General features: G+C 42.5%; 1 protein-coding gene across 1 annotated transcript; it reads right to left on the bottom strand.

The window, feature by feature from the left end:
* Positions 1-1,711: 1,711 nt before the first annotated feature.
* HDIP1 (HDAC and MIER1 interacting protein 1) lies at positions 1,712-15,813 on the bottom strand. Its single transcript, XM_026675906.2, has 4 exons — positions 15,480-15,813; positions 5,032-5,128; positions 3,782-3,964; positions 1,712-2,689 (listed from the first exon to the last, which is right to left on the bottom strand). Exons 1-4 carry the CDS (start codon positions 15,783-15,785, stop codon positions 2,571-2,573), a joined length of 705 nt encoding a protein of 234 aa, XP_026531691.2. The 5' UTR covers positions 15,786-15,813; the 3' UTR covers positions 1,712-2,570.
* Positions 15,814-15,865: the final 52 nt, after the last annotated feature.

Here is a 15,865-nt window from a genome sequence, read left to right as displayed (position 1 = left end):
AGTGGCCAAGCATCTTGAGTTTTAATCACACGACCGTGGGAAATGCTGGCCCCAAGTGTGAAAAATGGTCATAAGTGGCATTTCTCAGTGCCGTTGTTAACTACAGCCACTAAATGAACTGTTATAAAAGTCGAGGATTACCTGTGCATTAGGATGTTGTCCTGAAGTCGTGTGAAGTCCGGAAAGGAAGATCGCTGCCAGATAGGTAGATTCCTCCCTGGGTGTGGATTTATTATGAGGGGGATCAAATTGGAGTATTGACATAAAAGATTCCATTTTATTGTGGTTCATTGGCAGCCTGTGCAGACGGCAGCGGAATTGGACAGTGGGGAAGAAAGGAGATCAGTCCAGAAGTCTGGAGGGGACTCGGACAAAGGTCCTGCATCCAATACAGGGATGGGGGTCAGGACCATCTGGGAGTGGGGGGCTGCCTTCGGAGTCTGGCAGCAGCGAGGTAAAGGACCCAGGGGAGCCCGTTCCCAGTGCATGTGTGCACAGAGCTGCTAGAAGGCGAGAGCAGTTGAAACAAAAGGGGCAACTCGGGAGTAAGGCTGGGAGGTGATTGCCCCTCCCCTAAGGTATAACGGACAGGCAAAGATCGTTCATTTGGTTCTGATTCACTCTTGAAACTCTTTGTACTTCAGTTGGTTTTTGTTCTAGTTCATTGGATACTTCTGTTATTGGCAGCACTTCACTGGAAAGAAAGGTGGGTGCTTAACTTGAGGGACTGTTTGAGATTCACTTACCAGCTGGGAATTAAAATAATTCCCAGCGTTGCAATAAAATAAGGCCTGTTTTTAAAATAAGCGTGTGCGTAATTACGGTCTCGGAAGCCTTGGTCAGAACACCCTTAACCAGCCTAATCTGGCTAGAAGGGGAGCTTTTAAGTTCTAACTAACTTCTATTTAGAGACAGCAAAGAAAAAACACAAACTGGGGGGAACTGTACATATATTCTGAAATATTTTCATATTTTGGTGTGGCTGTTTATTGCTCCTGATGGAATAGCTTATCCTTTCTCCGTGCATTACACCATAGCTGGGCCCACTCAGTCAGAAGGGTATGTAAGCCCAATAAAAGGGCTCTACAGCAGGTAAAGGTGTATGGGAGGTACCTCCACGTGGCCGTGTCCTACTTCTATGCCATAACCAGATATACCTCTCGCCTGCTGCCCTGCCAAATTCATTAGGCACCAAATTTTGGGATTAAAAACTCTATTGACAGAGCCAGATTTGCATGACAGATTTGCACAAGGTAAAACATCGAAAGACTTGGGGAATTGCACCAAGACAAATTCCTTGTGTGTCCAATCATACTTGGCCAATAAAGAATTCTGTTCCGTTCTGTTCTGTTCTATTCCACATCTTGCAACAATGGAAAGAGAAGCTCCAGAGAAGCGATAAATTGATTTGAGATAAAAGATAAAAGAAAGCGTCTCTGGCTGTACTTGATCCGATTTCTGAATATTTCTGGAAGAAGACTTGAGGATTTCCCATTCAAAAATCAAAACAAGAACACCAAAATGAAACGGGCATTGTGTCCCAACATCAGAATTGCCGTTGAGATGATCCCATGTGATATATTGTCTCATATTTATACAAACATAGTTTAGCAGCATTTGGGAACCGAAATGTGAGCTTCGGTTAGTCAATTTAAATGCAAAAGAAGGAAGCAAAAGAATAGTCTCTTATTTCACTGCAACCGCAAACATGTGATGCCTCAATTCAAATTCTTTTAATTGACATGGAGGCGTTGCAACACTGCTAATGCAAAACAAATTTAGTAAGACAATTTCCATGTGAAATCCTAGACCGGAGCTGATCTGGTGCCAACTAAAATAAATTCTGGATTACAGGATTTTAAAACCCCCAACACCAAAGGCTGTATAAAATAAGTTTTTATCAAAGCCCATCAGCAGAGTATAGGCCTGCTTGACTCCCATCCCAATGAGTTCGACGCAATTTATTCCCATGTGTTTCTATGGTTACAGTCTGACACGTCCATTTGGTCAAGTTTAGAACAACGCAGAAAGACGCTTCAACCAATAACGTATTATATAATAATAATAATAATAAGTTTGACTTAAACCCACCAGTTGGTTTCGCAATCGGTGGATTAAAGGAAAATGCCAGGGTTATCAACCTATGTACAGGTTAAGATTGACTATATACACAGAAAGTTCGATGCAAACTGAAAATCCGCAGTTGAAGGACAGTTTAAATTAAAACACACTGCAGTTTGAAGTGGATCGGTGTGCAAAAAACTCTTGGGAGATTCTTCCAGCTGCTTCAGCGGAGTGAAAAGGATGGTTGCTTCTGACATCTGACCCTCCCCTCTGCCCCTGCCACAAAGCAAAGAGCTGGTCCTTTTTGCTTCTTGACCATCGGCCGGCTTCGAAAGCAATCACAAGCGGCAGAGATGCAGCCAGGAAGAGGGGTGTAAACCCCACAAAATGACCTCGACCGACACACGGTAACAAGCATTCACTGCCTGAGAGGCCATGGAAGATCTGAAAATGCACCACTTGGTTTCCAACAGCATGGCATGCAGAGGTCACCACTCACTGCAGCATCAAAGAATCAGCCTCTGGTTGATAATTTTTCGGTTTATTTCTGCCAAGGCCACAGAAAATACAAATGCTTTTTCGTCCGAGAGGTTGGCGTACATGTCCACTTCTTTTTCTTGTTTCTCTGTAGGAGAAAAGATGCTGCGTCAACTGAGTCTTTCAGATCCTGGACTTTGGAAGTGGAAACAGGGGAGGAATTGAGATGCAGGCATAAACGTTTATTGCGCTGAACGCTAACGCAAGAAGCAGCGTGTTGAGTTAGGTGAGGATCCTACTTATTCTAACAGGCTTGGTGAAGCCAAACAGCTCCCTGTCGCCTCCAGTGAAAGTCACATTGCATTAATGAACGTACAATAAATAAAATCATAATATGGTCATCCTAATTCCAGGTTAGCCAGGTTGTATGGGTAACTTTTCTTTCAAAATAATAATAATAATAATAATTTCTAAGTAAATGGCTTGACATTTCATCCTCTGTGATTTTCCTGTATTCTGAAGTCCGGCATGGCAATAGCCCTTAGACTTATATACCACTCCATAGTGCTTTACAGCCCTAAGTGGTTTACAGAGTCAGCCTCTTGTCCCCCCAACAATCTGGGTCCTCATTTGACTGACCTGGGAAAGATGGAAGGCTGAGTCAACCTTGAGCCGGTCAGGATCGAATTCCTGGCGGTGGGCAGAATCAGCCTGCAATACTGTGTTCTCACCACTGCGCCACCATGGCATGATTTCAATAGAGACTGAATTTGGGATCCGGCCCGCAGGCTGCTAAGATCTGGCCCATAGGGCTGGCCTGGAAACAGTGAAGGATCGGCCCACGGTGCCTCTGACAGTGAAAACGCAGCTGTGTGAGCTCCCTCCCCGAGTTCCATTTTTGCTGGCCGCGGGTTGCAGGAGGGCGTCGCAGCTGAAAACAGAGCTCGGGAGCCGGTTTTCACTGGCAAAGCGCTCAGGCTACCCCAGGCGCCCCTGACAAGGGTGATGTCGAGTTGGCCACGCCCACCGCAGCGCCCCCCACCCCCGCCGAGGTCAAACATAACCCTGATACGGCTCTCAATGAAATCGAGTTGGACACCCCTGATTTAATGGGCTCCACGTCTTCAGAGTCTTACGAAAGGGGGGAAGTCTAATTTCTAATTTACAAAACTATGGAGGTTGTCTTATTTTTTTAAAAAAAACACAAAAAACGACCAACTTAACAAATCATGTTCGTTACCTTTTTCTTCATCGTGCTTTTTAGATGACGCCGCCTTGGGCCTTCCTCTTCCTCTTCGGCTGTGATCTGACTGACTGTGCGATCTGGATCTTTTCCTGTTTTCTAAGTCCTTATTTACCGCGGGATTGATCCTCTCCCTTTTGACTCTCTCCGTGCGCCTTCTCTTAGCGTCACTTCTGCTTTCTGCGGCAAGACATTTTCAAAACAGACACACACACACACACACACGTTATCAGATCTGGAATTGTTCAGAGAGGTTTGCTCCATCCCGTATTTTCTCTTCGGCTTCTTTAAGCTGGACAAGGAGTGGGGACACCAAGTCCGCAGGCTTTCTTTAAACGCACAAAGCAGAATGTGGTCGTAAATCAAGTCCCCCGTGAACCGTTCCTTAGTTTTGAAGTTGGACAAACTCGTTTTTCATAGAAGATAGTTTAGAGCAGTTTTTCCAGTAGAAGAAATGCTAATCTGCAAGGAACCTCTGGGCTGCCAAGCCCCAAAAGAGAGGAACAAAATAAGACAGAAAAAAAAAGCCCAACAAATGTAAATGAAGAAGGTGAAAGGAAGAAGAGAAATCTTCTCTACCAATAGAAAAGAGGTGCACTAATGAAACAAACAAAAAAAAATGTTTTAAGGACATATGGAGAAGAAAGAGAGGCGATAAAGGGGGAAAATGGAAATGAGTTAATCAAGCCCAAGAAAGAAAGAATATTTCTGAGCTTAAATGTTGACAAAGAAGAATTCTATTTTTGCACATTAATGTCTAATGCAGGTAGTTCTTGAGTTATGACAATTAAGTCCCAATTTTCTGTTGTTAAATGAGACAGTTACTGAGTTTTACAACCTTTCGTTTACGACCCATTTTAACGACCTTTCTTGCCACAGTTGTTAAGTGAATTGCTGCAGTTGTGAAGTTAGTAACACAACTGACAAGTGAATCTGGCTTCCCCACTGACTCATATTTATGACGGCTGCGGTGCCCTGGTTGTTGTGTGATCCCCTTTTTTTGTGACTTTCGGACAAGCAGAATGGGGAAAAAAACCAGTTTCCCTTAACAAACCAGGCCGCTAACTGAGCAACTGCACTGATTTGCTGATCAGCCGTGGCAAGAGGGGCCGTCAAATGGGACAAAACTCAATTTAAACAACCGTCTCAGTTTTTGCCATGGAAACGCTGGGCTTGATTGTGGCCGTTGAGTCGAGGACTGCCTTATGTTTCGGGCTGAACCCAAACCAGGTGAATTGAAACGATACCTGCAGAGGATGGTAGCTTCTCAGAACGTTTGGCATTCAGGAGCTTCCGACTGATAAAGATGTAGCCACACGGACAGGATTTGCACGCAACAGGAACCTTGGAAAAATACAAGAAAAGGAGGGGAAGGAAGGAAGGAAAGGTGAGACTTTGCTTTAATCCCTTTGTCAACACAAGCCCAGGTGACAGGTGTAGAAGGACAACCAGGAGCTGTACCGCTGAAGACTGTAAGTCCTGGGTTCTCCGTCTTGAATATTCTCAGGAAAACAACAACTGAGTGCGAAACTGCTGGTGACCTTCTACCACTGCACCACAGAGAGTTATTTTAACTTACTGCACCTGTGTACGGTTTGCCAAATGCACAGGGGCAGATAGGACAGCACTCCAGAGGGTTAACGTCATTGCCCAGAGGAACATGGGTTGCCCTCTCCCCTCTTTGGAAGAGGAATAGAATAACAGAATAATAATAGAATAATAATAGAATAGAATAATAATAGAATAGAATAGAATAGAATAGAATAGAATAGAATAGAATAGAATAGAATAGAATAGAAATAGAAATAGAAATAGAAATAGAAATAGAAATAGAATTCTTTATTGGCCAAGTGTGATTGGACACACAAGGAATTTGTCTTGGTGTAAATACTCTCAGTGTATATAAAAGAAAAGATACATTCATCGAGAGTCGAGAATCATATGGTACAACACTTAATAATAGTCATGGGGTGCAATAAGCAGTCAAATCATACTAGGAAACAGTCAATATAGATCGTAAGGATACAAGCAACAAAGCTACAGTCATACAGTTACAAGTGGGAGGGGATGGGTGATAAAGGAGTGATGAGAAGATTAATAGTAATAGTAGTGCAGACTTTGTAAATAGCTGGACAGTGTTGAGGGAATCATTTGTTTAGCAGAGTTATGGCGTTTGGGAAAAAACTGTCCTTGTGTCTAGTTGTTCTGGTGTGCAGTGCCCTATAGTGTCGTTTTGAAGGGAGTTGAAGCAGTTGTGTCCAGGATGTGAGGGGTCTGTAGATATTTTCACAACCCTCTTTTTGACTCGTGCAATGGAAGGCAGGTAGATAGCAATTGTTTTTTATAGCTCCCTCTGCATTAAGAAAGTTCAAAGCATTCTCAAAGATCCATCTCCATCCTGGGGACCCTTTTTTGAACTATTACCATCTGGCAGACGGTACAAGATAATAAAAACAAGGACAAATAGGCTGAAAAACAGCTTCTATCCCAGGGTAGCTGAATTCTACTGTGTAGTGCACTATTAATGCAATATCGGGAGTGGTGGTGTTTCAATTCAATTGTATAGAATGTGAATTGATGTGGTTTTTTTTTTTATGTAAAATGTTCACTTAAAGATGGCGTTTAATTTCATTATACGAGGTGCAATGGCAATAAAGTAAACTAAACTAAACTAATTCTTTCCATAGGACGTGGAAAAGAAAGAAAAAGGCCCTGCTTGATGGACAAAGTTTTGTATTTGCATGTCTGTCCAAAGAAATGAAGAACTGAATTCCAGCTGAATTACTTCTGAATGGACAAATCTGACAAGGATCAGTGGTGGGATTCAGCCAGTTCGCACCTGTTCAGGAGACCCAGGTTGTTAACTTTCTGAGCAGTTTGGTGAACTGGTTGTTGGAATAAATCATCAGGGCAGAGAACCGGTTGTTAAATTATTTGAATCCCACCCCACTGGACAAGATCCTCTGCAAAGCATCTGCTGACACCATACCACCGTGGTTATCTCCTGGACAATAAATCAGCTGCACAATAAAAAAATTACTTTTGCATGCAGTTCACATCCTTGGAGATGACCCACTCACCAGCAACCATGCGGGCCTAGATCCGTGATGGCGAACTTATGGCACGCTTGCCAGAAGTAGCACACGGAGCCATTTCTGCCGGCACTCAAGCCGTCGCCTGGAACAGATCCACTGCGCATGTGCGCATGCCTCCCGCCAGCCGATTGTTGCGTATCTGCCGTGCATGGGCAGGGTGTTTTAGGAGATGTATGTGCATGCACAGAGGTATGCACCATGCACAAAGGGGGGGTTCCACATGTGCATGCACAAAGTTGAACGGTGCAGCGCATTGCGTTATGGGTGCAGGCACACACAGGCGCCTACTTTCAGTGCGCGACAACGAAAAGGTTAGCCATCACTGGCCTAGATAATAATTACATGTTTTAAATAAGAAGTGCTTTACAGCACAAACCTACTGGATTATTTGCCTTTTTAAAAAAACTGTTTCAATGGATTGTTATTAATTTGTGTGTGGGGGGGGGTTCTTTTTTAAGGAAAACAAATGCAACATGAGACCTTGGAACACAAACAAGTTTTGGACTGGAAAGAAAAATGCTACAGAATTCAACTTTTCCTTTTAAAACTCTCCCTCCGGGCTGCGTCTCACACACACACACAGTATTATAACCACTGCCAGCAGCACAGCTCTTAAAACAATCTATACATTGATGAAGATTGAAGATCAGCCTTTGAATGGGAGATTATAACTGTTCGAGTGCAGCTTGCATTCCCCACCCTGCCTCGAATGTCTTGCGATTAACAAAGGAGGCCATTCACTGTGCAACTAAGGGTAATTAACTAGGTTGATACTCTAGAAGAACTAGTCCTAAAAATGGAACTCTCATTCATGCTGTTAAAAATAATAATTTCTTCTGAACAAAACAAAAAAAAATTAGGAGAAAGGCAATGCATGCTCAATGCTACTAGAGTGCCATTTTAAATCCAAACTGAGACGCAGCATTGATGGATGTGTCTCCTCCTTGAAAAAGCTTACTGTCGCATATTAGAAGAGCATAACAGAATAAATTTCCCCATCGTGCACTACATACAAATGTTCAGATGCAGCTTCCAATGGAGAACAGGGCTACGATTCAGTCTAAGCGGTTCCAGGGTTTCTGGACAGATGCTGGATCGCATTCAAAGTCTCCCTTTCCCAATGGCATTTTCCTTGGTCAATAACTAAAGCTGCCATTTTCGTGAACGCATCCAACCTTCGCTGCCTTTTAAGTTGCATTACAAGGGTTTCATTGACTCGCTTTGCTCCAAGGAGCTTTCTGTTTATTTTATCTTTTTAATTTGCAGGTTTGATGTTAATGGTTCTGGAATCAATTACAATTTAGCTCACATGAATGGGAAGCAGATTTAAAACACACACACACACACACACACAACAAGCCCAGAATTTTAGGGTATGAATCCAACACAGAGATATTCTGCCTCTCCTGTACAGTGATTCTATGTCAATGGCATTTGGTATTTGCTTTATTCCCATTTTCAATCAACAGCAGTGTGTCCTGATTTTAGAAATTCTTTTTTTTTTTTAAAAATAGGAATTGAGGGGATAGCTTCACCTTGGAGATGAGCAATTTTAAATGCTAAACACAGCTAGCATATTTCAGTTTTGCTGAAGAGAGCATACGTCCTCCAAGTCTCCTTTTTACATTTCCTTTGCTGAAGAACAATCCTATTTCTTCGGATTTTATTTTATTGAACAAGACAACAACGACATTAAATATAGGGGGGGAGTCTAATAGCAGCTTCTGGCTTCTTTTTGAAGGTGGGGTTCACTAAAATGCCAAGAAAATTTACATTAACATTCTTGCAGCACCAAGAATTCTCATATATTTTTTATCTTGCCATTGAATCTCCCTCCCAGGAATTCTTAAACATTACTATGACTTGGGAGGGATATTTTGATTCCAGTTCCCCCCAAGCAGTAGAGCAGTTTATGATCTGATGTTTCGGAAAAGAAACAATTATAAGACTTTTTACAAATTAAAAAAAAAAAAAAACACACCCCAAAGCTTTTCATCACAAGAGCTATAAATAGCTCCTTGGAGGCTTTCAAGAACACATGGGCTGCTCAGAAGAATTAGCTTATAAAGCAGTAAAACAAGGCCTTCGGGGAATGGTTAAATAAAGCAAAACTCCTCCATGGCACATTTATACCACAGCGAAAGCTCTCTAATTTTGCTTTCTTTGGTCATCGTCCAAGACCCACCCACCCCACACGCAAAGCGAAAAATGTAAATATCTTACGAGAGCGGTAGGAATTGCTCTCTCTCTCTCCTTCTCTTTCTCTCTCTCTTCTTTTCTCTCTTCCTCTTTCTCCCTCTCTCTCTCTCCTCTCTTTCTCTCTCTCCTCCTTCTCTTCTCTCTCTCTTCCTCTCTCTCTTCTCTTTCTCTCTCTCTTCCTCTCTCTTCTCTCTTTCTCCTCTCTCTCCTTCTCTTTCTCTCTCTCTTCCTCTCTCTCTTTCTCTTTCTCTCTTTCCCTCTCTCTCTCTCTCCTTCTCTCTCTTCCTCTCCCTCTCTCTCCCTCTCTCTCCTCCTCTCTCTCTCCTCCTCTCTCTCTCTCCTCTCTCTCTCCTCTCTCTCCTTCTCTCTCTCTCTCCTCTCTTCTCTCTCCTCTCTCTCTCTCCTTCTCTCTCTCTCCTCCTTCTCTTTCTCTCTTTCCTCTCTCTTCCTTTCTCTTCCTCTTCCTCTCTCCTCTCTCTCTCTCCTTCTCTTTCTTCTTTCTCTCTCTCCCCCCCTCTCTGGAACACAAAGCTCTCCAATTTTGGTGAGAATGGGAATCTTGCTTTGTGCATCACAACCTTGAAGGTTAGTGCAAAGTACGGCCTTGTCAGTCACCGCAGCTTCACATCCTCTCCAAAAACCCCACAACTTAAATGGATCAAGGGCAGGCTTCTTCTTCCAAAGCTTCTCGTTCCTTGATGAAAATACGTTTTTTTCCGAGTTAAGTGGTTGTTCTGGCCTGGGGAGGGTGATGGGCTCTGGGATGGACCTTCAGGTGTGGCAGTATTTTCATACCCTGAATCGAGTATACCGAGGGTCTTCCACTTACGACCACAATCGAGCCCAACATTTATGTTGCTAAGTGAAACATTCCCTGGGTGAGGTTTGCTCCATTTTGTGACTTTTCTGGCCCTGTTTTGTTAAGTGAATCACTGCAGCTGTTCAGTTAGTTGCCTGATCATTAAATGAATCTGGTGTCAGGATTCCAGCAGTTACCCCAATTAAATCATGAGCCTCGAACCAAACTTCCAAAACTGCACAGGGTTTATTGGGAGTTAACCTGTCGGCATGACCTGGGTGTAGCCGACTCCAAGATATGTAATTCACTATCATCATTGATCCTGGTTTTGCCCCACCCCTCTGGGTGTATCATAATTCATATTCTCCAACGTCCATAGCCAAGAGTCACCAATCATGTTCTCCAATTAGATTTTTGTGCTGGCAGAAACTTCCAAAACTTCAAAAGGATTTATTGGGAGTTAACATGTAGGCACTACCTGGGTGTAGCCGACTCTGAGACACATAATTCATTGTCACCCTTGACCCTGGTTTTCCCTCCAACCCTTGGGTGTATCGTAATTCATATTCTCCAATGGGACACATCCATAGCCAAGAGTCATCAATCATGCTCTCCAGTTAGAATTTTGCATGGCAGAAACTTCAATCACCTAGTTACTATCTTTGAAAAGCTATTTATGGAATGCACTTTCAATTTCCAAGCAGCCACACTGCTCTTTCAACCCCCCATTTCTGTTGGCAACTCTAAAAGACCATAGAGATATTTTATGAGTTGACATTGGGCTTCCCCATTGACTTTGCTTGTTGTAAGGTTGCAAAAGGGGATGGCAATGGGACACTGCAACCATCACCAGTATGAAGCGTCGAGCATCCGAGTGCAAATCACATGGCGATGGGGATGCTGCCATGGGACTAAGTGTGAAAAATAGTCCCAAGTCCCTTTTTTCAGTGCTGTTGTAACTTTGAAAACTCACTGAATGAACTGTTGTAAATCGAGGACTTCCTGTATCTGAGGAAGTTTGCAAAATAAATAAATAAAAGAAAGCTAACAAGGTGATGCATTTTTATTGCGAAGAAACAGAGAACTATGTAATAGCAATAGCCCTTATATACTGCTTCACAGTGCTTCACAGCTCTCTCTAAGTGGTTTACAGAGTCGGCTTCCTGCCCCCAACAATCTGGGTCCTCATTTTACCCACCTTGGAAGGATGGAAGGCTGAGTCGACCTTGAACCTGGTGAGATTCGAACTGCCAAATTTCAGGCAGCCGGCGGTCAGCAGAAGTAGCCTTGCAGTACTGTACTCTAACCACTGCGCCACAATATAATGAGTACGCTTCCAATTTTTCCGAACTCTGGTGGAATTCACCCAAGCTATTTATTAATAAGCCTTCACGTGGTTTTGATTTTTGCTTGTCCAACTTAGTTGGACCAAGTCACCATTAGGTATCACTTGAATCCCGGGTACCAGTTAGGAGAGTAAACAAAAACAGCAATCTTCTCTTTGTTGACTCCACCTTAAATCATTGACTGATGTAGTTCTTCTGACTGGCCTGGATTATTTATTATTATTATTATTATTATTATTATTATTATTATTATTATTATTATTATTATTATTATTATTATTATTATTATTATTATTATTATTATTATTATTGGCCTGTTTTTTTTCCTGATTTCATTTTGCTTTACATCCTGCATCTGAAAACCCCCAAAATATTTTTTGGGGGACATGTCAAATGGTTCTAATAAAGTATTATTCAACTGTAATTTGATTTAAAAAAAACAACAGGCCGATATGACATATTTTTATATGTTTTGAAAAATGCCAATAACATTAAGCAAATGAGGGGGAGAGAGATAAGGGAACGTTACACATTGCCCAGTATTACTAATTGTTAAAAGGACACAGGGATAAAAACAGCTTCAGTCTTAGCCAACGATGACGCCAATGCAGAAATGAAACTGCATGTAGAATAAAAATTGCACATTACAGCAATAATCTCCACCTCATCTTAAGGCGCCCTTTAGATTCCTCAGTGCTGTTTTTTAGTCCTTCATTAGGCCATTAACAAAACTCAGCAACCACACTGTTGTATAATTAAGCAGCAAGCTGGCAGGAATGTAAAAAAAAAGTAGAAGCAGTTTTAAAATACACAATTATATGCACATTTAATATGTGTAGTTTTTTTCCCCAGTCTGGCATTGGGAGATCTTAAAGGAAAAATGATCTTTTCATTGCTGTTAATCATCATTGAAGCATGGAGGTGAGGAGTCAGGAAGTTGAAGGTAAAGAGTTGTTAGTCATAGGGTAAGTGGTAACCATTTAGCTTCATTCTGATTCCCTGTTAAAGCTGCAGTAGGTACCCATCTTTGGGGAAATAAAAGCTACAGCCTACCATGCCCTGAGTGAAATACATTTCTTTATTTAGCCTGTCTCTCTCAAGCACTCAGCTTTATTGGATTTCCTCACATGATAGCATTATCACAGGAAAAAAAAGCTTCTTCCTCCCATGGATTATATATATATCAAGCTCTTTTCGGGTTTTTTTTTCAACTAGGAAACTCAAAATATCTTCCCTAACAGGGGGAAGTGTTTCAGTGTGCATGACTGGATCAGGTTTCAAGTTCAAATATCATCAGAATGAGAAATAAACATTTTCGAGGCATCAGCCTGGTAAAATAAATTAAACTGCAAAACTGCCTCTCACGGGGGTAAAGCAAAAAACGGAGACCTTGGGGGCGATGAAATACCACATCATCAATCAAAGCCCAAATTTCTGAATGATACAGTAGAAAAGTGCCTAACATTGAAAAGTTACACCAGGATCAGTTGTGCCTAAAGCCACCCAAAAAAAAAAAATTACCCTTACCACTGCAAACAAGTTCACAATACAGCCTCTGTTGTTTTGTGTGCTACCTTTGTAAATGTGTAAACATGTGAGCACATACAATAGGACATGGTTTGGATTTCCTTACTTAAACATACAAGTTTTTGAACACGAGGGTAATTTCTTGCTTTTTATATCACCCTCAACCTAATTTCCTTCAAATATTTCACAATTAGAATTTCCAGGCTGGCCAGGAACAGTAATTTCCCACAAAGCATCCAACTTGCAGGAAATTCTTCCGCTGTAGAAATACTTTACATACCAAATAAACTTTTTTGTTAGATAAAGTCTGAAGCTGAAAGAGCTTAAGATGGTTTAGCTTTTAGCAAATACCTCATGGATATCAAAACAAACATAACACAACCAGTAAAAGGCATAAACCACTGGAACTAACCAACTCAAATTCAACCTCTGTGAGGCCGCTTGAAACAAGCAAAGGGATTTACATTGCAAATTGCTGGCAACCGCCTGGTATTTAAGAAAGAAATGTTGCAATCATGCAGGCCCATTAACATGAACAGACCTAAGATGCTTCTAAAGGAAGCTTCTACAGGTCCTCAACTTACTATAGTTCATTTAGTATGACCGTTCGAAGTTACAATGGCACTGGAAAAAGTGACTTATGATCATTTTCCATACTTACAACCGCTGCAGCATCCCCATGGTCACATGATCAAAATTCAGCTGTTTGACAACTGATTCATACTTATGACCCTTGAGGTGTCCTGGGGGGTCATGTGATCAACTTTTGCAACCTTCTGACAAGCAAAGTCAATGGGGAAGCCAGACTCACTTAACAACCAATTCACTTAACAACTGTGACAAGAAAGGTCATAAAATGGGGCAAAATTCACTTCAATGACTCACTTAGCAACAGAATTTTGGGCTCAATTGTGGTTGTAAGTCTAGAACTACCTCTATTATGCTTGCACAGCCTTGTTCTTAGAATTTTATGTTAGCCTAGATATTGCATCATCTGCCACATAAAACTATCCTGAATTCTTACAACATTTTGCCTATTTTTTTCTCTTGTTATGGAAAATCATTAAAGACAGAAAAAAAAAAAAAACAGTTGAAAACTCTCACAGCAGTATCCAGGCTTATTTACTGAAGTACTCGGCCCTCCCCAGCAGCTAATCCTGATGCCAAGAGGAAACAGAATTATAGAATATAATGCGTGTAAGTTCCCTTCCAAATCATACTCTTCAACTGAAGCTGTACTGTATTATATTTTTAAATAAACAAAAATAAAATGTCAAACTCTACTAGGTTAGCTACATATTTTCCCAAGTTTAATAAACATTTTTTTTTACCAAAATAAAGAACTGTATCATTCTAAACCTAAAATAAACAGACTTTCAAAGAGATATTTTTGTATTGATTCCTGGGGACCGGCTGGAAAAAGTCTCTGCCATTTTTTTTGGCATGATTTTTAGAGGTGGTTTGTCATTGCCTCTTTCCAAGGGATGAGAGAGAGTGACTGGCCTAAGGTCACCCAACTGGCTCTGTGCCCATTGGCTTGTAGCTAGATACCTTACTGATGACACCAAACTGCTTTACTAAAACAAAAGTTCATTCATTATAACCATTTTTCCAGCACTCTCATTTCCTGAGAATGCTTTTCAGCATTGTTTCACCACAAACAAAATCTGAGTTTGCTTTATGTAGATCACAGATTAAAATATATATAAGCTTTTAAGTTAAACAGCCTCTAACTGGAAAACCAAAAGATAACTTATCTGCATAAACCAGTACAAACAAAAGGGATTTCCCGCCCAGATCAACACATTCACTAACAGTAGGCTGATAACTGTAAAACTGACATATTTTTGTCCAACGGATGGTAACGGCTCTAAAGCTTATTAATACCACAAAACATGGGTGGGGGCAGGAAAGCATTTACAGGAAGCATGGTAATAACGGCAAAGATTAAAACCATCTATATTTCAGAGTACGTGCCCTTAGCTCAACTAAAACTGTACGGTCAGCTATTCTAGCCATTTTCTAATTCTTGCCCTGTATGCAAATCTGCATGCAACTGGGAAATTCTGAATCAGCATGCAAATAATTTCTCTAGGAAGCAAGTCCTCATTTTACAGCATAAGGAGAATTAATGTCACCCAGACTCTTTTCCCTTTTCCAGATCACACCTGCAGGGATCAACATCGAGGCCTTTATCCAGAATTTATCCCCCCCACCCTCCCAAATTCTTTGTAAAATATTGCAAGGCTGGAAAACCAGAGCAATTGATTTGCAGCTTCTCCAACCCTGTGCCCGCCAGAGGTGCTCCAGCTATTAACAAACCAGGGCCAGAAAGGGCTAATCTTTTTTGCAGAACATCAGGCTGAGAAGAAGAAGAATGGGTAAAAAAAATCTGATTTACAGCCTTGTGCCTAACCTGGCTGGGCTTTGCAAGCTCCCAACTATTTACCTATTATGGGCAGCATTTGCAAAAGGGCAGGTTAAAAAAAGTGCTTTGGGGAGGGGATTCCCAGCTGGGACCCGAGCCAGAAGCACCCAGGGTGGGGTGCAAAGGAGAGGGCATCCTCGCCCTCCCCACAGCACCTGGGCAGACCACGCGGGCAACACACCTGTATGGGACAGGTGTGCTATCCCGGGCAGGAGGGTGGACCAAGCCGCAGGGAGAGGGGAAAAGGGCAGCGGCAGGGCAGCCAGCCGCCCTGAAACAGGGACGGCGGTGAGGCTCTCACCTGCTGGTCGCACTCGGGGCACGATTTGGTAGCCATCTTCACTTTTTTGGCCCGGCCGGCAGACATGCTTCCGCCCAGCTCTGTGGCGGCGCGCCGACTGCGGCCGAAGAGCGACGGCGGAGCGCGCGTGAGCTCGCCCGCCCCGCCCACCTCCCCTGGAACGCGGCCCTCGCGCCCGCCACAGCCAATAGGAAGCGACCGCTCGCGAGCGCCCCCTCCTTTACTTCTAATCAGTGTCTCCTTTCTTAAATTTCTCCCTCCCCAAAAGCACACACGACTCCCTCCGTCGACGTACGGGCCGCGCATGCGCGCGTGACGCCGCCTCGGGGTCGGGTTTTTTTTTTTTTTTCTTCAAAGGCCGGAACAGAAACCCGAAACCGTTGGGG

The sequence above is a fragment of the Notechis scutatus genome, chromosome 9 (assembly GCF_049901735.1).
Source record: "Notechis scutatus isolate UNSWTSFEM ecotype Mainland chromosome 9, rNotScu1.2, whole genome shotgun sequence".
Classification (NCBI taxonomy): Eukaryota; Metazoa; Chordata; class Lepidosauria; order Squamata; family Elapidae; genus Notechis; species Notechis scutatus.
Note: the sequence above shows the minus strand (reverse complement) of the source record. Positions and strands in the feature narration are given on the sequence as shown.